Source organism: Protopterus annectens, chromosome 10.part0 (genome assembly GCF_019279795.1).
Source record: "Protopterus annectens isolate FY-2018-M chromosome 10.part0, PAN1.0, whole genome shotgun sequence".
NCBI classification, from domain to species: domain Eukaryota; kingdom Metazoa; phylum Chordata; order Ceratodontiformes; family Protopteridae; genus Protopterus; species Protopterus annectens.
The window spans coordinates 1777028086-1777053255 of record NC_056744.1 but is presented as its reverse complement, the minus strand read 5'-3'; the positions used below and the strand labels follow the sequence as shown (position 1 = coordinate 1777053255).

General features: G+C 39.9%; 1 protein-coding gene across 1 annotated transcript in view; it reads left to right on the top strand.

Annotated features, from left to right (window-relative positions):
* The window catches only part of PELO (pelota mRNA surveillance and ribosome rescue factor), a 1269508-nt gene that overhangs the window by 236214 nt on the left and 1008124 nt on the right, over positions 1-25170 (top strand). The window contains exons 7-8 of the mRNA XM_044086588.1: positions 2837-2998; positions 15844-15890. Coding sequence (XP_043942523.1) covers positions 2837-2998; positions 15844-15890 — 209 coding nt within the window. The remainder of the gene's footprint in view (positions 1-2836; positions 2999-15843; positions 15891-25170) is intronic.

Below are 25170 nucleotides of genomic sequence, written 5' to 3'. Positions count from 1 at the left end.
AGCAATAGAAATGGTCTGCACCTGGGTAAGTGATCTAGATGAGCAATAGGAATGCTTTGCACCTGTGTAAGTGATCTAGCGGAGCAATAGGAATGTTTTGCACCTGTGTAAGTGATCTAGCGGAGCAATAGGAATGTTTTGCACCTAAGTGATCTAGCTGAGCAATAGGAATGTTCTGCACCTGTGTTAGTGATCTAGCTGAGCAATAGGAATGTTTCTGCACCTGTGTTAGTGATCTAGCTGAGCAATAGGAATGTTTTGCACCTGTGTTAGTGATCTAGCTGAGCAGTAGGAATGTTCTGCACCTGTGTTAGTGATCTAGCTGAGCAATAGGAATGTTCTGCACCTGTGTTCGTGATCTAGCTGAGCAATATGAATGTTCTGCACCTGTGTAAGTGATCTAGCTGAGCAACAGGAATGTTCTGCACCTGTGTTAGTGATCTAGCTGAGCAACAGGAATGTTCTGCACCTGTTTAAGTGATCTAGATGAGCAATTGGAATGTTCTGCACCTGTGTTGGTGATCTAGCTGAGCAATAGGAATGGTTTGCACCTGTCTAAGTGATCTAGCTGAGCAATAGGGATGTTCTGCACCTGTGTAAGTGATCTAATTTATGAGTGAATTTTGTCAGCATAACATTTACAGGGATAATAAACTATAACTTTAGATCAGTTATAATACCCAGTTTGTAGAGATGGCTTCCTGCATGACCGTGTTATCAAGATGGCCATTTTAAGCCCATCATTTGATAATGAGTTAACATATGTCTTGTTTCCAGCAAAAGCAGGACTTTCGTTTTGGAAGTATTACGATGCAGTTGTTCATCTATATACCAGGAATGAAATTCATTAAAGTTATGCTGCATCATATCACTGACCAGAAAAACACATTTTTCTTGTTGAAGGATTGTTGTTGTATCTGCATACTTGACTTGCTTGGCTGATCCATTATTTCTTAATAAATATTATAAAGAAGAGTGGACTGGCAAAATCTGACTGGGTAATACCCGTTTTCAGTGGAGGCCCAGAGAGAAAAGCGCCTTTAATACCCATTTTCAGTGGAGGCCCGGAGAGAAAAGCTCCATTTACTTACATTGCATTGTACTAAGTTCCAGTTAAACACAGCGTATTTACATTTCTATTTACATTTGTACACAGTAGTTACAATTATACATTCTAAGATTGTACAGAAGTGGAAGCTAGTAAAGAGAAATACCATGTGGATTGTACAGGCATCAGTTAGGTATAAAAGTCCTCCTGTCATTTCAGTGACAGGTTGAGCGTATTCTGTATAAGGAGAGTATTTGGAGAGTATTGTATGGTGAACACAAATTCTTAACCTAGTGTTGAGTATGTGCAGTACCTGGACTGGTTAAGATGATGTTTAAGCAGTGGTTTCAAACTATTGAGTTTGTCAAAGAGTTTTATTTGTGTGGTGATGCTATTCCAGAGTTTAGCAACATACTGGGAATAGAGTGAGCCTTGTGCAACATTATTTGACTTATTTGTAAGTAATAAGAATTTGTTACTAGATTGATGGTCCCTTGCTGGATAGTAGGCAGTAGTAACTTGCTCTGTATGTGTAATGCAAGGCATTTTCTGGATGATGAATGAGTTTGTGTGCTGTAGTTAGTTGTGAATATGTTAGGTAGTTCAAGCCAGTTTATATGAATTTTGAGACAGCTTACAAGGCAGTATCCATTCCATGTGCAGGTCTAAAGCCCCCATCACAAAACAGACATTAGGTTATTGCTGGCTAGATTCTGGAGGAGCTGTGAATGAATACATTTGTTAGGGTTTTTAATAAAGCAGATAAGAGGTTGATTGGGATGGTATTTGTTTAGGGCCAGCAAGGTGCTTTCTTTATATAGTGAAAGGGTGTGTAAGGATCAGAAAGAAAACCCCACACTTGCATAAATTGCCTCCCCCAGATAAGTCAGTTTACGTGACCATGGGAAATTTGATTCGGAGACATGTTTAGCCGTAATGAGGAAGACCAAATTATGGTGCAATTTGTACGTCTCTGAACTGCCCATAGTTATGACCAATGCTAAAAACAGTGCGTGGTGATAACTACCTGCGGCTGTTCGTACATCACACAGGCATAGGCATGCCCTGTAGACTCACACGTGCATGCTGACATTTATGCACATGTACATACATGCACAGAAATACAGACACACACACACACACACACACACGCACACACACGCACACACACACACACACACACACACACACACACACACATTCACTCAGCATGACCCCACCACACTCGAATGGACGCAGGGCACACACACACAATCATCCATGCACACAAAGACACCCCACCATTCCTTCTTCATTGGGCTTTCCCAAATTCAACGCTCATTATCATTGACTGTAATGGTGTTGTGGGGCAGCATTTGACAGGGTGCACATCAGTACTTAATTATGTACAGTCACTCAGGTTATTCATCCAGTCAGTATATTAATTGAAAGGATGATTCTGATTGTTTCCTCTTTACTTAGTAAAGTTGGATGATTGCTCATTTCATTGCTGTTTTGTGTAACTGCTTACTGCTGTTAAATGTTTTTCTAAAAAGTTGAAGCTCTGTGGCGTGTCTGAACACAGGCACAACTTAACACAGACACTAGCTGGCTACTACTAGTTTACTCTGGATCACATCACAGAAATGTTCAACCTTTTACAGAAGGACTGTAAGATCATGCCACAGAAATTTTCAAACTTTTACAGGACTGTGTCTTGTAGAGTGTTACTTGTGCTATTTCTCCGTTTCAGCAATATTCGTTATTTATGTGTTTTTGCAGTTAACTAACACGTGTTTCTTCCTGCAGTGGTAAAGTGTGTGCTGGTTGCCAGCCCTGGCTTTGTCCGAGACCAGTTCCTTGAGTACATGTTCCGTCAAGCAGTGAAGTTGGATATCAAACTTCTGATGGAGAACCGGTCCAAATTTATACAAGTCCATTCCTCGTCAGGGCACAAGTATTCACTCAAAGGTAAGGTTTCTGTGTTTAACTCTGTTCTGAAAAGTTGTACCTGATTTTTTAAGTAGATTTAAAATATGTTTCAGAAGGTCCCAGCAGGCAGTACGGTAGTAAAATAAAAATCCACTGTGTTACATAAAAAGACATGGTTTTAAGGTCAGTATGTTATGTTTGTAGAATCATTCCTTGGGTTTACAGAATCATTCCATTGTGGTCTCTGGCTGACTAAATTTGCAGATGATTGCAAATTAGGAGCTGTCATTGAATCCCACACTGACACAAATGTTCTTCAGGAAGGGCTGACACAGACAAACAACTGGTGTCAGAGCCATGGACTAAAACCAAATGCCAAGAAATGCTTAATAGTATCCTTTGGGAAGTCAACCACCTCTGGTAACTATTATATTGACAACACACCCTTTAGAGTTGACCCAGTAGTCAGGGACTTAGGGACACACATAGATAGTAATCTAGCCTTTTAACATCACATGTCTATAATAGTGAGGAAATCCTTCTGTGCTGAGCAACCTTTAAACAAAGGTATGGCATCTAAGTCTAAGGAAGTCATTGTTCCACTGTATTTGGCATTCATCAGATCTATTATTGAGTACAGTGCCCTCTTTGGTTTGTACCTAACCAGGCATATCCAACAATTGGAACGTCCATAGAGGTTTCTCACTTAAAGAATAGAGGGCTTAAGTAAAATGTCCTGTGCAGACTGTATCAAGGCTCTGTCCCTGTATTCTGTCTCCTACAAAAGGGGAGATCTATGCCTGACATATAGGCCATTGTCAGACTCCACTCTGATGGACCTCCTGCACATCCACAAAACAAACAGCACCAGAATTACCCGTTCTAAAGATTTAAACCTTGCCTGTGATATAAATAGAATCTGCTGAAGAGACAGGTGTGTACCCCAGAGATTACCCCGTCTCTGGAACAGGGTCTCCATCCATGTGAAACAGAGTTCCTCCCTAACCAAATTCTCAAGTGCAACCTGGACAGTTGGATGGGCAACAGGAAATTCATCCCTGGTTTGGCGTTTATATCTCTAATGGACACAAGCAGCCTGTAAATATTTCATCTCCCAGGCCCTTACTTGTAAATGGTTCATCTCCCAGGCCCTTACTTACTTGTAAATGGCCCTTACTTGTAAATGGCCCTTACTTGTAAATGGTTCATCTTGTTCATCTCCCAGGCCCTTACTTGTAAATGGTTCATCTCCCAGGCCCTTACTTGTAAATGGTTCATCTCCCAGGCCCTTACTTGTAAATGGTTCATCTCCCAGGCCCTTACTTGTAAATGGTTCATCTCCCAGGCCCTTACTTGTACATGTTTCATCTCCCAAGCCCCTGCTTACACTTATCAAGGGTATCAGAACTTGTCAGAGATTTGGGATGCATGACTAGGCTTAGAACAGCTTTTGTGGTCATTAGCGTAGTAAACAAATATGAACCTATGATCTGTTCTAGGTTCTCTACTATTCAGCATATACATCTCTGGTTAACCATGTTTGTGGATGGTCGTAAACAGGGTGCCGTCATCAAATCCTCTAATGATACGCAGAAGCTACAATTTGAACTTACATAGGTTAATAGCTGATTCACAGAAAATGGATTAAAACTAAATGCTAATAAGTAGAACACAAGTAAAAACAAACTCAGAAAGCACAGAAGGAACCACAGTCACCTTGCTCCAGCAAGAAATCGGAGATAAAAGTCAACTGATGAAAAGAGCCAAAAAAAGCTGTAATCTTAACACCAATTTATTAAGAACGTTTTCGCCAGGCTCATTAGCTTGGCTTCTTCAGAGAAAATCACACAGTAGCAAATTGCCACATTTATTCAAATCGACTAAGGAAGTGATGTCATAGAAAGATTTAAAAAGACAGTAAAATCATATCTCAAGTATAATGCATTTAAAGATACTAATTTTACAAATAATAAAAATGATAAAAGTGTGTGTAAATACACTTTAAAAAGTCAAAACTGTTGTAACACAAAAGTATATACAACACTACAAGTCTTATTAAATGCAACTAAAGAAAAAACTAAAAAATCAATGCGAAACTGACGCCAAGTATACTAAGGTATACAAGAATGGCTAGTAAAAACAGTAAAAGATCCGCAAACTTGTATATATAATAATATAACTGTGTCTAAATAGTTACAACAATGAGAAGTCCAGCTGTATAGTCAAAACCTTCACTAAGGTGTACGGTAAGGAAGTAAATTTCTAATAATGTTAGAGAACAAGTATTCAACAAACTAAAATATTATCTAAATAATAATAAAAAAAAAATAATAATATATCATAAATCAACGCAAGTAACTTCTCATTTTTAAAACTGGCAAGATTACTTGTTGTAACTATTTAGACACAGTTATATCAAGATGTTGGTTTATCTGCTTCTAATGCTGCTAGTTGTTTACTACTATATGCCTTCAGCATAAGTTTGCGGATCTTTTACTGTTTTTACTAGCCATTCTTGTATACCTTAGTATACTTGGCGTCAGTTTCGCATTGATTTTTTAGTTTTTTCTTTAGTTGCATTTAATAAGATTTGTAGTGTTGTATATACTTTTGTGTTACAACAGTTTTGACTTTTTAAAGTGTATTTACACACACTTTTATCATTTTTATTATTTGTAAAATTAGTATCTTTAAATGCATTATACTTGAGATATGATTTTACTGTCTTTTTAAATCTTTCTATGACATCACTTCCTTAGTCGATTTGAATAAATGTGGCAATTTGCTACTGTTTGTGATTTTCTCTGAAGAAGCCAAGCTAATGAGCCTGGCGAAAACGTTCTTAATAAATTGGCGTTAAGATTACAGCTTTTTTTGGCTCTTTTCATCAGTTGACTTTTATCTCCGATTTCTTGCTGGAGCAAGGTGACTGTGGTTTCTTCTGTGCTTTCTAAATGCTAATAAGTGCAATATTGTCACATCTGGTGAGCAACACCCCACTCCAAAATAAAGATGATGTGACAGACCATGGAACATGGGTTAATAGCTCCGTCTCCTTTAATCATTGTGTAACAGCAGTGGTTAGGAGACACTTCGGTCAGCACACTTAATCACAGGGAGTACCTCCTCTAAATCCAGGGAAGTCCTTACTCCTCTGTATTCTGCACTGATCAGCCCATCATACAATACAGTGGTCCCTTTGGGATGTATCTTACTACAGATATTAAGCAGTTGGAGAAAACACAGAGGTTCCTAACAAAAAAGATCACGGTCCTAAAAAAAAAGCTAAGCTGTCTGGAGAAGCTGGAGGCTCTGTTCAGTTCGGTGTCTTAGAGACTCATTAGGGGGTAATCTGTGTCTTGCTTTTCAGGCCATTAATTATCCAGTAGTCAAAGACTTCTTATATCTCCATTAATCAGTCTAGCAAACATTAAAACTAGAGATTTGAACTTGCTTCAGCAAATAAATCATAGTGGAGTGATAGATTTGTCATGCAGTGACTTCCCTTTCTCTGGAACAATTTTCTACTCCATATCAAGCAGTGCAACCTGTCGCGGTGGTGGTGCTGCTGTAGTGTTGTCGCCTCACAGTAAGACGCTGTCCGGTTCGATTCTCAGCTAGAGCGTCTTCTGCGTGGACACATGCGTGAATGGGCGTACCTTCGTTGAAGGTTGTGCATCAGGGCTGGTAACTCAGCACGTAAAAATCAACTACCAATCATTAGCGGACTGGAGTTCCGCTGTGGCAACCCCTAACCGGGAAAAGCCGAAAGACACAAACAATCAAGCAGTGCAACCTATCTTCCTTTAAAAAGGACATAGACAGTTGGATGGGTTTTCACATGTTCACCTTCAGCATAACTGGCCTGTTGTTCTGTGAGGAAGCAGTTAAGACTATGGGTGAGTATTAGCAAGGTATAATGGCCACATAGCCAAGTTGCCTTGTATGTTTTATGATTTTTCTGTGTTGTACCCCATGATGGGTAGATGGTTGTTCAGGGGGCAGTTTAGTCAGGAGTTTAGGCTACATGAAAATTTGCTTCTGTAGAAAGAATACAGAGAAAACATATAATATATTCGGTGGCAGAAGAGTTGGTGGGAAATCAGGTTACCCCACAAAGGTCACTGTAGGTGATTAGAGTGTCTAATCCTGACTATAGCATTGATCTGAAAAGTTGGAAAGAAATTATGCTTCAAATGCTGGAATCAATGTAGTTCCATATCAGTGGAGAATGAAAGGAGAAAAACGTATTGGCTTAATGGAAGCATGCACTTGGGTATTAAGGAGTTGGAGTCCAATTAGTTTGAAAGTGGCGTTTAGGTGAATGTATGAAAAAATAACATGGCTTTAATGTGGGGCAGGCAGTGTGTAAGGTAGTGAATTTTCGAGGAGAATATAGAAATTATAGTTATGAGATTCAATCTTTGTTCTTTGAGAAGGCATTTGACTTTAGCAAATGTTCTCAAGGATTCCCGTTAAAGTATAAATCAAGAACCAAAAGCTTTTACTTAAATTCAGTTTGAGTTTGCAGGTTTTATTGTTGCTAGAGGAGACTGTAATGTAGGTTAGGCATAGGAACACATCAGTCAGGCACATGAAAAGCGCTTTTCATTAGAATCTCTGTAACACCCAGTTGGGGTAGTGTCAGGAGCATGGGAAGCGTTTTTCATTAGAATGTCGCGTCAGGAGCATGGAAAGCGTTTTTCATTAGAATCTCTGTAACACCCAGTTGGGGTACTGTCAGGAGCATGGGAAGGTTTTTTTCATTAGAATCTCTGTAACACCCAGTTGGGGTAGTGTCAGGAGCATGGAAAGCATTTTTCATTAGAATTTCTGTAACACCCAGTTTGGGTAGTGTCAGGAGCATCGAAAGCGTTTTTCATTAGAATCTCTGTAGCACCCAGTTGGGGTAATGTCAGGAGCATGGGAAGCTTTTTTCATTAGAATCTCTGTAACACCCAGTTGGGGTAGTGTCAGGAGCATGGAAAGCGTTTTTCATTAGAATCTCTAACACCCAGTTGGGGTAGTGTCAGGAGCATGGAAAGCGTTTTTCATTAGAATCTCTGTAACACCCCGTTGGGGTAGTGTCAGGAGCTTGGGAAGCGTTTTTCATTAGAATCTTTGTAACACCCTGTTGGGGTAGTGTCAGGAGCATGGAAAGCATTTTTCATTAGAATCTCTGTAACACCCAGTTGGGGTACTGTCAGGAGCATGGGAAGGTTTTTTTCATTAGAATCTCTGTAACACCCAATTGGGGTAGTGTCAGGAGCATGGGAAGCGTTTTTCATTAGAATCTCTGTTAACACCCTGTTGGGGTAGTGTCAGGAGCATGGAAAGCTTTTTCATTAGAATCTCTGTAACACCCAGTTGGGGTAGTGTCGGGAGCATGGGAAGCTTTTTTCATTAGAATCTCTAACACCCAGTTGGGGTAGGGGAGAGGTTGCCTTGCATGAGTTGTGTGTGAAGACTGAAGGAAATGTATGTAACCAGGATGATACACAGGTATTTATTTAAAGGTGTGCTGGTTTGGAAGAGTTTGACGGAGAGGGACCTCTCCTGTTTGGCATCTACTTTTCTGAAGTAAAACTAATACCAAACAGCTCTGGCTGACGAAGTTTGCAAATGACTGCAAGCTAGGAACAGTCATTGAATTTCCCAAATGACTTAACCATCCTGCAGCAAGGTTTGTCCGAAATAAATAACTAGTGCCACAATCAAGGACTGCAACTAATTCCAAAAAATGCATTAATGTATTCTTTGGGAAGTCGATCTACCCCAGGGAAATACCGCGTTGACAGTACACCCCTAAGAGTTGACCCAGTTTTTTGGGATTTGGGAACTTAAATAGACAGTGACCTAACTTTTGATCAACATGTGTCCATTGTAAGAAAGTCCTTCTGTATGGCAGATCTTATAAACAAAGGGATTGCGTCTAGATGTAGGATTGTCATTGCCCCCCTCCTTATTCATCCCTTATTAGTCAAAGTCAGTTTTATTGTCATTCAGATCAACAAATGCAGTGTATTGCTGGATGAAATTGCGTTGCTTCATCCTCATATGCATTGAAAACTGTTTTCACAAGAGGGTGAAGAAAGCATATAACAGAAGAAATTCTAGACAGTACATATGTAAATACACACATATTAGGCCAGTCATTCATTATAATGCCCCCCTTGGCATATTTCTGTCCAGACACATGCAACAGCTGGAACGCCCACAACGATACTTTACTAAAAGGATACAAGGCCTAAGCAACATGTCCTACATGGACCAACTCAAAGCCTTGTCACTACACTGTATCCTACAGAGTGCTAAGAGGTAACCTGTGTCTGGCATACAAAGCATCCTCTGATCCAATACTGATGGATTTACTGCACATCAGCAAGTCAAATGGCATGAGAAGTACTCGGTCTAGGAATCTAACCCTCTTCTACAACACTGACACAATGGTTTAGTGGGTCAGGATTATCTCTCAGAGTATTCCAATGCTCTCAGACTCCCCATCCACATAAAAAGTTCATCCTTGTCCGTATTCACGTGCAACCTGGATCTATGATTGGAAAACAGAAAATTTACCCCAGGACTGCCTCTGCACTACTAATGATGAGAGGCAGCTCCTAAATGATTTATCCCCTGCATGGGTCCCCCCAAATTATCTATGGTCTGATCCCAGTTATTCTCATTAGTGGTAATATATTATTATCAACCATGAGATAGGCAGGGCCAATCTCTAACCAAATGGAATAGGTTAATTCAAGCACAAAAAAGGGAACTGACTGGGCTTAAAATGACCTGCAAGGGGAGCTAGGTTAGTACTTAACTGTGAACCTTTGAAATTGTACTGAACAGTATGGTTTTGATTTTAGTGACATTTGTAGTCAGTTGCATACCCCTTAGTGACGTTTAAAGGTGAGAAAGGCCATTTTGAATGTTAACCTTAATTAGTTCAGCAGATGGTGGACAGCTTGTACAGATCATACCATCTGCATAGCACGTTGTTCTTTATTCGTAAGAGTCACAGAGCTTCTTGGTGTAAGTGGGATGGCGTTCTCACTGTACCCCAAGTTTGAGTGGCTTGGTGAGATGGAGTTCTGACTGTACCCCAAGTTTAATGCGTGGCTTGGTGGGATGGCGTTCTGACTGTACCCCAAGTTTGATTGGTTTGGTGGGTTAGTGTTCTGACTGTACCCCAAGTTTGATGAGTAGCTTGGTGAGATGGCTTTCTGACTGTACCCCATGTTTGATGAGTTGCTTGGTGGGATGGCGTTCTGACTGTACCCCAAGTTTAATGAGTGGCTTGGCTGCTGGAGGCCCCAGGCAGGGAGGGTGAGAGTGAGAAGCCTTTGTCTTGTTTATCCTGGTGAGAGAGTTTGAGGTTTCTGCATGCAGGTTGGTGTTTCCTGCTGAAGTCATTATTTCCAAAACTTAGATGCAGGCTACCTACTTGGGAGTACTGGGAGAGGGCCTCAGTGAGTGTGTTGTTCAGCATGGTGATGTGCTGTGTGTTTTAACTACATTCTGCCCAGATAAGGGACCCAAAATAGAAGGCATACACCTACACACACACAGGGGGGGGGGTTAAGAGTTATGGTCCTACAAGCATCCTTTGTGATATTGCACAATGGAGTTGAGAGAGGATTGTTATAATGTCACTAAGACCCTGGCTGTCTGATGTGTGAGGTCATTTGTACTTATTTAGTTTAATAGGAGAATGGGCAGTCATTAGCTTTACTGAGGTCCACAGCTGTCGCATGTATTTTTAAAAACATCTCAGTTACAACAATGACTTAGCTACACATACATTAATAGGAAAGAAAACAAACCTTAGTGATAGTTCTCATTGCTTTCATGCAGTATATATTTTTAACAATTATTATTCACTCTGAGATTACACAACCTGCTCAGTTTCTGACATCCCTTAAACCTCACTCCACCTGAGCATTGCTCTGCATGTATTGTTTCCACAAATTCTACTTATTTCTTTATAATTGCTTCTTTACCTTTTCTAAAGGTCACACCTTCAGTTCCTTTTTCTGCTTTACAGTTTTCAGTACTTTATTTACAGTTTAATTTTGTAGTTACATTTTCTAGTTATGTCTTTCTTGGCAGCCAGTAGCATTACACTTAGTAAGGCTTTATTTCTTATCAGTTCAGATCCTGTGCCTCAGCTCAAAAGGAATACTTTGCTTGGTGACAACCATTTGTTCCTTTAGCATTTTTAACAAAGTACTCTGTAGTGAGTTTTAAAGTCTGACAACTCATTACACTTCCCCAAAAACGCATTGCTTATTACCTTTTTTCCCACTCACACCTCCAGTGTTTGCTGTCTACTTGAGGAAAAATTCTGTGACGTTTTCTTGTGGTATAAATATATCAATGCAGGTAAGTGCAGGCAAAAATCCTAAACTGTCTGGATGTTTTTGGGAGCCATGCAGATGTCCTCCTGTTCATTGTTGCTTGTAAATGGCCTTTCCAGTCTCCCTTCCCAATCCTCTCTAACCCTCTCTAATTGATTCGTATAGTTTTGTATGCTGTACTAATTATCCCTTTTAACAGCAACTTCTGTTCCAGACTCAACTAAAGACTCTGCCAGAGCTTTTTTTTTGCTGGTAGGGAAAGCAGTCTTTAGCCTAAAGTCTAAGTTTCGTTTTGGTCTCACCCCACTGTGTTACATTTCTCTTTCCCAATTCTTTGGTTCCTCTGCTAGTTCTCTCCAGTAAATTCTAGTCCCCTCTTGCCTATTTTTTATACATCTGCTTGCACTCATCCATACTGGCAAAATTGCCTTTCTCTATTCCTGTGTTAGCTTAGTTATTCTAATACTTTGTTGCTTTAACAAAAATCATACAGCATATTGTATTCATATTCTGCATAAGGGCATGCATCCAAAATTCTGCTCCCTCCTTGTTTCTGAAACTCCTGCCCTGTTTCATCATAATTCCTTTCAAAGTGATTTATACCCTTCTGCCTGTGTTATGCTTTAACCGTGTAGTTCTAAAGTAGTCCTTCAGATCAGGTAGTCATAAACTACCTTGTTCTATGGTGATGATCAGCTTGTCCAGCTTAACTCTTACCCTCTTTCCGTCCCTAGTAAAATCCTTTAATTCTTTATTAACTCCAATCCACCACTTCTCTAGTTGATAAAAAGTATACATGATCTGGGTCTAAAACTAAAGGGGCTAAAAACATTTTTACTGCTTGTATTTTACTATCCATAATCAAGAGCTTTCAGTTTCTAAGTTTTGTATTATCATTTGTGTAGTCTTTTCCCATTTATCTTTAGCTGCCATGATGTAATTGTTTTTTAATCCATATACCTAAAATCCAAATTTTATCATGTCCCCATAAGCATGGGTATTGCTGAATTAATTTGTGTATAGATACCTCGTTTACCACTATAGCTTTGTTTTATCTTGATTTATTTTTATATTCTGAAAAGACTTGAAACTGTCTCAAAATGTTCCATAACACTGAAATGTCCTTTTCTGGATTTCTCAAGAACAAAATAATAACATCTGCAAATAAAGCTAATTTTTCTTGATTACCCTACTATTTATATCATTGAATTTGTGAGTCCCCCTTTTTTTTGCCAATGGCTGTAAATATAAAATAACAATGGAAAAAGAAGACACCTCTGTCATGTTTCTCTGTTCAAACACAGCTCATCAGAGAGGAACTCTCCCACCTTAATTCTTGCCGCTGTCCCTTTATATAGCTTCCTAATTAGCCTTATTATTTTGTCAGGGAAAGCAAATGCTTCTGTTGCCCTACTGATACAATCCCAGTTATCTCTACTGAATTTCTTTTCTGTGCATCAAGGCCTGGATCGCTATTACTAATGTTGTAAAGTGGTTGCGTCCCCTCCATTAAACTATATTGATCCAGATCTATCAATTTTTGGCAACACGTGTGCTATTCTTTCAGACAGTATAGACATCAGTTCTTCATAATCATAGTTTAAAATTGAAATAGTTCTATATGAAGCTTTGTCTGAAGAGTCTTTGCCCTCTTTGGGTAATAACGCCACCTCAACTTTCGTCCCACTATGCTGGTGCTTCTGTCCATACCTCTTAATCTCTTAGCACAAGAATTCTGGACAAAACAAAAAAAAAAAATGGGAGGAACAAGGGCCCAAAGACAGGGACAGATTTTAAATATTGCTTTTATTAACTTAGTGTTGGTGGAGAGAGGTTTTCTGTTACCATGCATTTTCTGAAGGAAATGAAGTCTGAAACTGAAATGTCTGTCATTATTTAGTGACTTCAGTCCTCAACGATTTGCCAGAAAACTGCAACTTTTATGAGTATGGACATTTTGCAAAACTCTTGACAGTTGGAAAGTATGCACCTCCCCCTTTTAAAATATTGTTAAACCTTACAGATCTTTGTCTTTATACTCCCTAGCTTCCAAACTTCCACAAGAATGTCATATTTAGCTCATCTCTTCCTATTTTAGCTATTAATTGTTGAGCCTCATTTTCTTCATTATAACGTAATTAAGTCATCCATAAATATTTCCATTTGTTTCTTTTATAGATTTCCACAATTCCTCTGTTTATACATATTTTCATAACATTTCAAACATACCTCTGTTACCTCTATAAGATATAGTTATTTTTCTAGACATGAGCTGATATCCTTGCTGCCTTGCTTGGAGGGGACAGATGCATGCTCATTCCCTGGATGGAAGTGTTCTTTTATGCATTTCCACCCTTTCTACTTATACCCAAGGTACTTCGGAAGATTAAGAAAGAATTGCCCCCCCCCCCTTTGGCGCAGGCAAAGTTAGTTTTCCCTTTTAGTGGAACTGGCCAGTTGCAATAACCATGAGCTTCCTCACACTGTGTATCTGCTCCCACAGTGTCAGGGGCAACTGGTCCACCCCAACTTAGAGCAGTTGCAACTGACAGCAGGAATGGTTCTATCTTGATACCTTTTAGGCACTTGTTACATGAGGATACGCAGCAGGTACTGAAGGAGGCAAGATAACCTGCAGCTAGAAAATCTTAGGTTTATAAGTTTAAGAGGTGTTCTTCGTGGTGCCTAACCAATATCAGAGGGCCCGGTATTGTGATCTACCCCTCTAGTTTTAAAATATTTGTGCGAGTTACTCAATGACAGCTTATCTTATAGATCCATCAAGGTGCATCTTGCAGCTGTCTCAGCTGGTCTGCCCATGGATCCACCTGTTTTCATCTCTTTTTGTGGTCTGAAATTTTATGAAAGCAGTGTTGTACTTGAAACCTCCCTCGAAAGCAGATTCCACTTTCTTGGTATTGACCGTATTTCCTTTTGAACTGTTCTTTCAGGCTGATTTAAAGTTCATCACTTGGAAAAAAAATGTTTTTCTTATTGCTCTGACATTTACAGCGTGAATCTCTGAGCTGCAAGCTGTCATTGTGGGCAAAGCTTATCAGATTTTCCGGAAGGACAGGTTTGTTTTACACACTAATCCATCTTTCATGCCAAAGGTTGTTTCTGAATTTACCGTGAATCAAGACATCAACTGCCCAGTTTCCTTTCTGGAGTCTAAAAACAAAGCAGAGCAGATTCTGAATACATTGGATAGATAAGCAGCTCAGGTACTACCTTGACAGAACTAAACAATTCAAGAATGTCAAACTGCTGTTTGTTTCCTTTTCTAGGGCTAAGAAAGGTCAGCCTGTCTCTAAGCAAACAATTGCTCTTTGATTGTCCCCTGCCATTGTTTTTTTGCTACTCCCGCTATTCTAAATCTATTCCAAGCAAGGTTAAGGCCCATTCCACCAGAGCCTTATCCTGTTTGGTGGTATAGTGGGAAGGAGTGGACTCTAGAAGTATTCCAGAGGGAGTAACGTGTCCTCTAGTCATACCTTTACAAAGCACTACAGACTGGATTCTTTCTTAAGTTCCAGAGCAGGCTTTGTGAGGACCAGTCTCCCTCATATCCTGGATCCCTGTCCTCCCTCATCCTCCTGAGTAGTGTAAGCTACCTATATGCCACTGAGACAGTATGAATGATGGACATAGTACAGGTGCATAAGGCCTACTGACCAATAACAGCAGATGTTTGAATTTCACACTGCCTCAGTGGCAGCACGCACCCGGAATCCCCTATATTTTATATACACTTTGATGGTATCCAACCTTGTTGTGTTGGATTGGATTTGGTTATTTGCTTTGGTGGTTTTTTGGCTGCAGATTGGATAGTTTCAATGCTTGCATCTGGTCCTTCTTGGTTCTTCCTACTTAGCACTGAAAGACTGAACAACTTCCTGTGACAGGAGTTAGGTTCCCATAATAGGAGGGGTAAGCAGATCCCGTATTGCAGGGAGTTGGATTTGATGAATTCTGAGCTCTGGAAAGTTGCCAGTGTGGGTTTGTGCAGGCAAAAAACCTATATACCACTGAGGTAATGTGAAATATGAACATCTACTGTTACAGGTAAGTAGGCCTTACACAATTTTACTTTACCTGGTACTCCCCAAGATTCATCCTATAAAAAGGATCTTGTGCCCACTGGTCATACCTGGTTAATGAATGAAATTTGAGAAGCACCTGACCGCATTAGACTTATTGCAGATGTTTAAAATACGAGGGACACTGACCAGTTCAAGTATGAAGGACTGCAAGGAAAGAGGGTAGGGTTTGTTTTAAGTTACCCTTTGTATGGAAATAACCAGAGTAGAACATGTCTGACATAGGAATGAAAAATTACTCATAATAATAACAAGCTGACTTTGACTACATCATCCCAGGTCTGCTATGGAGATGTATTTCTCAGAGGATGTTGCAGGGTTCTTAATTGTGTCATCTGGTACTGCATTCCTATTAAATTACATATTGTGTTGTGAATTGCATTTCTACCTCTAAAGTCTCATGTTTGCTTTAATTTTTGTTTCACAGAGGTTCTGAGTGACCCGTCTATCACTGCTAGGCTAGCTGATACCAAGGTAGGCACTTCCAGTAACTTTCTTAGTTGCTTAATGTAAGAATGCACCTTTTGTCTTTAAAGTAAAAGTTGTTCTTGCTTTTTACATAGGCTCCCCTTGTCCTCATGGCAACATCTGTACTGTTACGTTACTGTTGTCCTTTCATTGCTTAGTCAGAAAAGTAGGCATTGCAGTTGTATAACAGAAGTAGTTATTCAGGTTTTTAGGGACTCTGTAAGAGTCTGTATCACTATTGTGTTGGTGCCCATCCTTTCTTAATGTTCTGCACCATTCATTAATTCATTTACTTATTTGTTAACTGGATGGCCTGACCAAGAGACCCCTTCTCAGCCATGGGCCTGGCTTAAAGCACTGTAGTTCATAGGTGTGTACTAAGCTAATGGCCCTGGGGCCTTTACAAGCCTAGCCGTAGGATTACCCTGGTATCGTGCCACCTGACCTCAGTTCCCAGTGCCTCTGTTGAGTAGAGCCACTGGAGTTCTCTGGGGTGAATTTTCTATTTCCCATCCACTCATCAAGATTTCTCTTGAAGAGGGTCAGCGAGGTGCTCTGCTTGACGGTTATGGGAAGTCTAATCCAAGGCATGGACAGTCTCTGGGTTATGAACCTGTCCCTCCAGTAGTAAAAAATCTTATACTTAAATTGTATAACATGTTGGTTATAAAGTTATTTGTCAATTATAGTGACCAGCAGCAAATTTATTAAATCTGATAAGAAGTATCCATATGTTAATATCGTAGTGACCTGTACTGTACGTTTGGCTTGCAAGACAGATAGCGTATAGTTTTATGAATACTCTTTCACCAACTTTGTAACTAATGATTGTTTGACAGTTTTTTTTTTGATAACTACCGTACAATGGAAGACATCAATTTTTATGTTTCTAAGTAATACAAAGATGATCTTCATAGTCAGTGTTGCAGTACTGATTTTTGGATTTTTCTGCCATGCAGAAGCCCATGACTGGCCCGATATCCAGAGTCTTTACATCATCTCTAGCTGACAGATGTCTAAGGACCGACATCTGGATGCAAGTTCGGTCATTGGTGCCATCTTCAGTTCTTTCTAGCTGTGTAGTCCAATTCACTTTAACGTGTGTACAGTACACTCTTTTACTAAAGTTTCTTCTCTCCTCCAATCAGATAAGTACCCTGTTGGGGATTTTCGTATACTAATTTAAAGTTTAACAAGACAATTGTTTGGACTGTGGAAGCAAATCCTGCATAAAGATTTTCACTAACTGTGTCTCTTCTGTTTGGGGCTTCCACACGGTCTCTAATTGTGGTACATTACAAGTTAAGACCCTTAAATACAGGGATGAAGTCTTAGTTGCTTATATGGGTCCTTAGTTTCAGTTCTCCCTCATCTTCACAACCTCCAGCTCCACCAACATTATCCCAAAAAAATGCAAACAAAAAAAAAAAAGAAAAAGAATGAAAGTTCAGCTGATGTCTTGGCCCAAGCTAAGTCTACCAGCAACCTAGGTGAGGCATGTTTGCAGCCCCCTGGACCAGCAACGTCTAGACCCAAACCCTGTGACATGACCCCTCAGGAGGCCTCCATGGTTCCAGGCTTACCACTAACTTCTTTCATGACATCAACATTGGTCAGGTGGTTCTGCAGGCCACAGCATCTCACATTTATGTCACAAGTATCAAGGGAGGCATCTTAATTTCCACAGCCTTGGTAACCCAGACCAACACAGAGGTCAACCAACCATATCCTCTAGTTATTTTGACAAAACTGACACCTAAACTGAAAAGAACTGTCAGCCTTTCCTTTCTGTCTCTTCAGCCCTCTGACTGTTCAACTCAAACTAAAGCCCAAAACCTCTTGAAAATCTCCCAGGAGTTCATGGCCTTCATGAAATGCAGGGAGCCCAAGCATACCCAGACCACTCTCCCTGAAGCCTCCCCCATCCAAGAGGTCTAGGAACGTCCCTTTTCAAGAAGATTCACAGTCCTGACTCTTAAGCAGCTTCCAACCCAACCTTATCTGAAGTCGAACTCAGATGACACCATTTCATTTGCCTCTCCCCCAGAGGACCTTTCTTTCAAGGATACTCTTCATAAAATGAAGGAGGCTTTTAATTGAGAAAGCAGACAGTTCTGTCAAGCTCAAGCTCAGGCTCACCACAGGACATTTCTTAGTTTACCTTCACCTCGACCCCTAGCTATCGCCCCAATGCATCTGCTGCTTAATGACGTTTTTGAAGACCTGTCTTTGCTCCAAGATTCTCTGACACCTGCTCCCAGAAATACTGACCAGTTTTACAGAGCGTTTGACTTCCACAAGCACTTTTACAAACATCCTAAAGCAGATCCCTCAGTAGTTTCTACTGAATCCACTAAAGGGATGTTGAATGGCACAACTAGACATCCCTGTCTAATGCCTAATTCAAGAAACGTGGGTATGATGCGCTAGATGCATCATGCATAGCAGCTGCCACTGTCTCAGTCATTTGTAGACATACATGGCTTAGGATTTGGCTACTCTCAGAACAGGTCAAGGCAGAGCTACTGGCTTATGCATGGCTCAGGACTCTGCTACTCTCAGACCAGTTCAAGGCAGACCTACTTGATGCCCCTCTAGACAGCAAATTCCTATTTGGACCCCCAGCTGAAAAGGTGTTTGAAAAGCTGGACAAAAAAGGAAAACAAATTAGAACAGTGAAACAGTTTTACCTGTCACCTACACATAGATAGAAAAGGAACTACCTTTCCAGGACATGTCTCTTTCCCCCAACCCCCAGTGATGACAGGGGGAGGCCTGTTTGTGTTACGAGAGCCAGACAATCCAGAAGATGGAAACCTGAACAAACACAGAGACCAGGGAGCTCCAATGGACCCACTCAGCACAGAGACCAACCACTCTTTCCCTACCCACTCCCCACCCGCTGTCAGAAAGACTGTCCTCCTTCCTTTAAGAATGGAAGACTATTACCAAGGATAAGTGGGTCCTTCAAATCATAGAAAGGGGTTACTCCATTCAGTTTAGAGAAACTCTCCCTTCCTAGGCATACCAAAATCACCTGGAAGAACATGAAAATTCTTACATCCTTTTAGACTACAACAAGGATCCATTCAACCTGTCCCTCCAGGTCAGGGAGGAAAAGGTTTTTATTCAAAGATTTTTAATTTTTCTAGTCCCAAGAAAAGAAGGCACCTGGAGGCCTGTCTCGGACCTGTTAAAGCTAAAGTGATTCCTTTATATTCCAAAATTCAGAATGCTAAACTTACAAAAATTACTTCTCGTGTTCTTCCATGATGCATACAAGGTTGCTCTACACCTAAATGACACTTACCTTCACGTTTCCTGTGGCACACTACCACAGAAGGTACCTGCAATTTGTAGCAGTAGACTTCCACTGCCAATTCTTTGATCTGTTTTATTTATTTATTTTTTTTAATTCTCTAGTTCTTTTGGATTTCCAATGCCGTGACGGGAATGGACCCCATTCTTAAGTCAAAGTATGTTGAAGTTCATGAAATTAGTATTGTTTCAATTTTTGATGTTGGCCAGAAGTGCACTTCAAAGCACCCGCAATGATGCCCATTAATGACTCCTCCTGCACTTTTACACAAGACTACCAAATTTTGAAAGAAGTGTTTAACACTAATTGAGAAATTTTAACCGGAGATATTTTATGTAAATAACTTATAAGCCAATCTCCGATGATAGTATATAGAAAAGGAAAATGTTTTAAGGATTTATTAAAATCTAATAATAATATAGGAATAGGAAAAAAAGTGAAAAAAGGAAATTATAAATGTGGAGCTTGTAAATGATGTTTCAAAATTCAAGAAGGTGATAGTTTTATTATACGTGATAAAAAGTATTACATTAAAAAGAAATTTAACTGTAAATCCAGAGCAGTAGTGTATCTTGCAAGATGTAATTCCTGTACTGCATTTTACATAGGTAAGACTGAAAGAATGTTCACACAGAGAATTTATGAGCATGAATATGCTATAAAAAATAAGAAACTGAATAATGCGCTAGCAAAACATATCAATGAATGTAATAATCATAAATGTTATTACATAGCGATAGATCAAGTGGAAATAGAAGAAAGGACCCCTTGGAACTTAATTCTGGAAGAAAGAGAATTGATCTGGCAAATAAAATTACAAGCCGATTTTGTGCCAGGTTTAAATGAAAGAAGTTCCATCGGGCCAATTTTAAAATTAAAGGCATTAACTCGTAATAAAATTAGAGATTAGCATAACATTGAATTTAAAGTATTTTAAGAATTCTGAATTATGATGGAGGAAGCCATATATTATAAACAATATAGTTAATAATATAGTAATATATTTAAGATAAATAATTTTTTTAATTATATTATATGAATTTGATTATTTATAATTTATTATAGGAGTTAATATTTATTGTTATATATAGATTTATTAATATTAAATAAGTGAAATGTGGAATATTTAATTATAGATTTTAATAGATTAGGTAAAGTTTGGGTTTCATTATATATATATGTATGAAAATTAAGAACTGATGCATGGTTTTGTATTGTTTTTTTCAAATATATATATATATGTTAGGATGTAAATGATTGTATTTAGGTATAGGTTTATCCATTATGTTTTGAATATTTATGAGTCTGGCATTTAGAAATTCTATTTCCCATTTTTCTGCAACTGAGCATGCTCCAAATTGAATTAGAATTTGGCGCTCTTTTTTTGAATTATCAGAAATTTATAAAAGGAAGTGATGTAACAGAGTCTTTTGTCTGAGGAAGTTTAAAACTTTTAAACGAAAGCGCTTACATATATCTGTTTTTGGCGTTTTTATGGTGTTTTTAAAAGTTCGTTTATTTGGCTGTATAAGTCTCGTTTCGTTATTAAATTGGATTTATTCATCTGGCTGGTGGCTTTTCGTTCATATTTATCCTTCTGCACTTCGTACAGAGTTACATGTATCAGTAACATAGCTAAATCCTCTTCTCTTTCGGCTGTTCCTGTTAGGGGTCGCCACAGTGGATCATCTTTTTCTTTCTGTCCCCTGCATCTTGCTTTGTCACACCAACCACCTGCATGTCCTCTCTCACCACATCCATAAACCTTATCTCAGGCCTTCCTCTTTTTCTCTTTCCTGGCAGCTCCATCCTTAGCCACCTTTTCCCAATATACCCAGCATCCCTCCTCAGCACATGTCCAAACCAACGCAATCTTGCCTCTCTGACTTTGTCTCCAAACCATCCACCCTGAGCTGACCCTCTAATATACTTATTCCTAATCCTGTCCATCCTTGTCACACCCAGTGCAAATCTTAACATTTTTAACTCTGCCATTTCTAGCTCTGACTCCTGCCTTTTTGTCAATGCCACTGTCTCCAACCCATACAACATAGCTGGTCTCACTACCCTCTTGTAAACCTTCCCTTTCACTTTTACTGGTACCCGTATGTCACAAATCACTCCTGACACTGTTCTCCACCCATTCCACCCTGCCTGTACTCTCTTCTTCACCTCTCTTCCGCACTCACCATTACTCTGAACTGATGATCCCAAGTACTTAAACTCATATCATATAGTAGCATATCTAAGTATGATTGAAAATTCTTATTTATAAGACCAGTTGCTCCTACTACTATTGGAACTGTCTGGGTATCCTTCTTCCACATTGCCCTTGTTTCTGCCTGCAAATCCTGGTATTTTATGACTTTGTGTGTCTCTGTACATAAGACACTGTAGTCACTGGTTGCAGCAATTTCAATGTTCAGTGTTACTTTTGTCTTTTCATGGACCACTATATCTGTTTTTCTTGCATCTATTTTTTGAACTGTTGGTGATGGGTGATCCCATGTGATAGAAACTTCTTCATTTTGTATGACACTTTGTGGCTCATGTTTCCAGTGTTTTTCAACCACTTCGATACCATAATGTTTGCACAATCCCCAGTACCACATTATTATGCCTTTCAGTATACAGGTCTTCTGCCATTAGTGTATCACACTCAGCAGCAAAATGTGCGACTACAAAACCTACATTTGTCTGTTTCTCCCACATGTTCAATGGACTTGTAAACCAACGTGTACACAGTCCACTATCTTGTGCCACCAATATTAACCTTTCATCTCTTGCTTTGAATTCTCCTCTCCTTAAACATCCCTGCATTCACTCCTGATCAACATGAGGTTGTGCCAAGAGTTTTCTATATTCTCAAATATGTTTATGCATTTTTCACATTTCTTGCCTTCTCGTCTGATCCTTCACCTTATATTCTTTTTTTGTTATTTGGCACATTCAGTTGCTGCCTGAGTTTTATCTACTTCAGATTTGATTTTCATTCCCGCTTGATGCCTGTATGGATTAGTACTAAGCTAACTGCTCTTGGGAGCCATTCTAAGCTTAGCCAATCAGCCCATGTGAGAATCAACTTAATATTGCACTTGGAATCCTTGTTTGTTACTATTTGACTGTATTTGTAGCAAATTCTTCTGTGTAAGCTGTAGTAGCTGATTCATAGCATTTATAAGTGTTTGCTGTACCTGTTTCTGCCTGTTTTGTGAAAAAAAAGAAAAAAATATCTCTTGTTTTTCCTGCTTTACTAGTTTAGTCCAGTTTCAGAGTTGCTGATTCCTGGGCTTTGGTTGTAGTTCCTGTGTACTGTTTCCTTGCCTTATTTGGGGGAAGGGAAGCTACCTTGCTTTCCTGCTTTACTAGTTTAGTCCAGTTTCAGAGTTGCTGATTCTTGGGCTTGGGTTGTAGTTCCTGTGTACTGTTTCCTTGCCTTATTTGGGGGAAGGGAAGCTACCTTGCTTACCAGTGGGAGTGGGAAGCATTGAGCTGCCTTTTGTCCAGTTTTGTGAGGTTTCAGCCAGTAACTAGTAGTTTATTGGTCGTTTTGGGCCAGTTTCTAGCTTTTTCCAGCCCCCTGGTATAAAACTTTCAGCTTGTACCTACTCAGCACAGACTCCACGTGGGCCAGCAGAGTAATCCAGGCTGCAGGGAGCTGAATAAGCAACTTTTCTTGATACTAAGTATATTTTTGTTGCTTTCCACATCTGAATACCTAGCAACTGTATTTCGCCTGCCTTTCTGTTACATTGAAGCTGTTTTTACTGCATTTAACTTAATATTGCACTTGGAATCCTTGTTTGTTACTATTTGACTGTATTTGTAGCAAATTCTTCTGTGTAAGCTGTAGTAGCTGATTCATAGCATTTATAAGTGTTTGCTGTACCTGTTTCTGCCTGTTTTGTGAAAAAAGAAAAAAAAAAAAATATCTCTTGTTTTTCCTGCTTTACTAGTTTAGTCCAGTTTCAGAGTTGCTGATTCCTGGGCTTTGGTTGTAGTTCCTGTGTACTGTTTCCTTGCCTTATTTGGGGGAAGGGAAGCTACCTTGCTTTCCTGCTTTACTAGTTTAGTCCAGTTTCAGAGTTGCTGATTCCTGGGCTTTGGTTGTAGTTCCTGTGTACTGTTTCCTTGCCTTATTTGGGGGAAGGGAAGCTACCTTGCTTACCAGTGGGAGTGGGAAGCATTGAGCTGCCTTTTTTTTCCAGTTTTGTGAGGTTTCAGCCAGTAACTAGTAGTTTATTGGTCGTTTTGGGCCAGTTTCTAGCTTTTTCCAAGCCCTTGGTATAAAACTTTCAGCTTGTACCTACTCAGCACAGACTCCACGTGGGCCAGCAGAGTAATCCAGGCTGCAGAGAGCTGAATAAGCGACTTTTCTTGATACTAAGTATATTTTTGTTGCTTTCCACATCTGAATACCTAGCAACTGTATTTTGCCTGCCTTTCTGTTACATTGAAGCTGTTTTACTGCATTTAACTTAATATTGCACTTGGAATCCTTGTTTGTTACTATTTGACTGTATTTGTAGCAAATTCTTCTGTGTAAGCTGTAGTAGCTGATTCATAGCATTTATAAGTGTTTGCTGTACCTGTTTCTGCCTGTTTTGTGAAAAAAAAAGAAAACAATATCTCTTGTTTTTCCTGCTTTACTAGTTTAGTCCAGTTTCAGAGTTGCTGATTCCTGGGCTTTGGTTGTAGTTCCTGTGTACTGTTTCCTTGCCTTATTTGGGGGAAGGGAAGCTACCTTGCTTTCCTGCTTTACTAGTTTAGTCCAGTTTCAGAGTTGCTGATTCCTGGGCTTTGGTTGTAGTTCCTGTGTACTGTTTCCTTGCCTTATTTGGGGAAGGGAAGCTACCTTGCTTACCAGTGGGAGTGGGAAGCATTGAGCTGCCTTTTGTCCAGTTTTGTGAGGTTTCAGCCAGTAACTAGTAGTTTATTGGTCGGTTTGGGCCAGTTTCTAGCTTTTTCCAGCCCCCTGGTATAAAACGTGCTAAACGTGCGTTAGCGCGATTTAGAGCGATTTAGCGTGGAGCTGCCACTGTTGCACACTAGGGCAGTGCCGGTTAAGCAGGTTTAAACTATTCGGGCTACCTAAAGTCCACTCTTCAAATTTTCCCTTAAAACTACCTTCCTCGAACTATACTACTGATCAAATCAGCGTATCCTATAACTAAAAGATCAACTCTACTTGACTCCAAGTAGACTATTCTCTATCTATTAAACCTAGCACTTGCTCCTACAGTACTTATTACCTTGATACGGCACTCTTGTCATAGATAGTACCCCAAAAGTCAACCCCCATTTCTCGGTCACCCACGTCCCTGGAATCTTTTTAAAGTTTTCGTCTACCCTTCTAGCATGTCGAGGATCAGTTGCTAGTGTCCTCTCCTGCTCAGCTGGTGAACCTGGGAATATTGAGGCAATGTTTCAATTGCCTCATGTACACAGACAACCCTTTCCTCCTCCCACAAAACACAAATACATGCGAGAGATGCAACTATACGGCCAAACTGGAGGCTGAGCTCTCTCAACATAGGACTGGCAAGACCAGTCAGGAGGAGAAGGTTACCACACACACTATAGACCCAGTCTCACATAGTACCATTACAACCTCAAATCATACACATAAACACACAAAGACATACTCGGAGGCTCTGATCAAAAATCTACCAAAACAGCAGAGGCCACCAAAGCAGACACCCAAACAACCACCACCTCAGAACACAACACCCGCAACACATAGACCTCACAGTCAGAGTGTCAAACAGTCACAGCCCTTAAGGCCAAACACAATGCCAGACACACTAGTCATTGGTGACTCCATAGTCAGACACACTGATGTCCCGCTCACCAGACTGAGTAAGGAGAAGGTCACAGTAAGCTGCCTGTCGGGCGCTAGAATCCGCCACATAACGCAAGCACTCAGGTCTCTCAACAGCAGGTACAAATATGACTCAGTCATTGTCC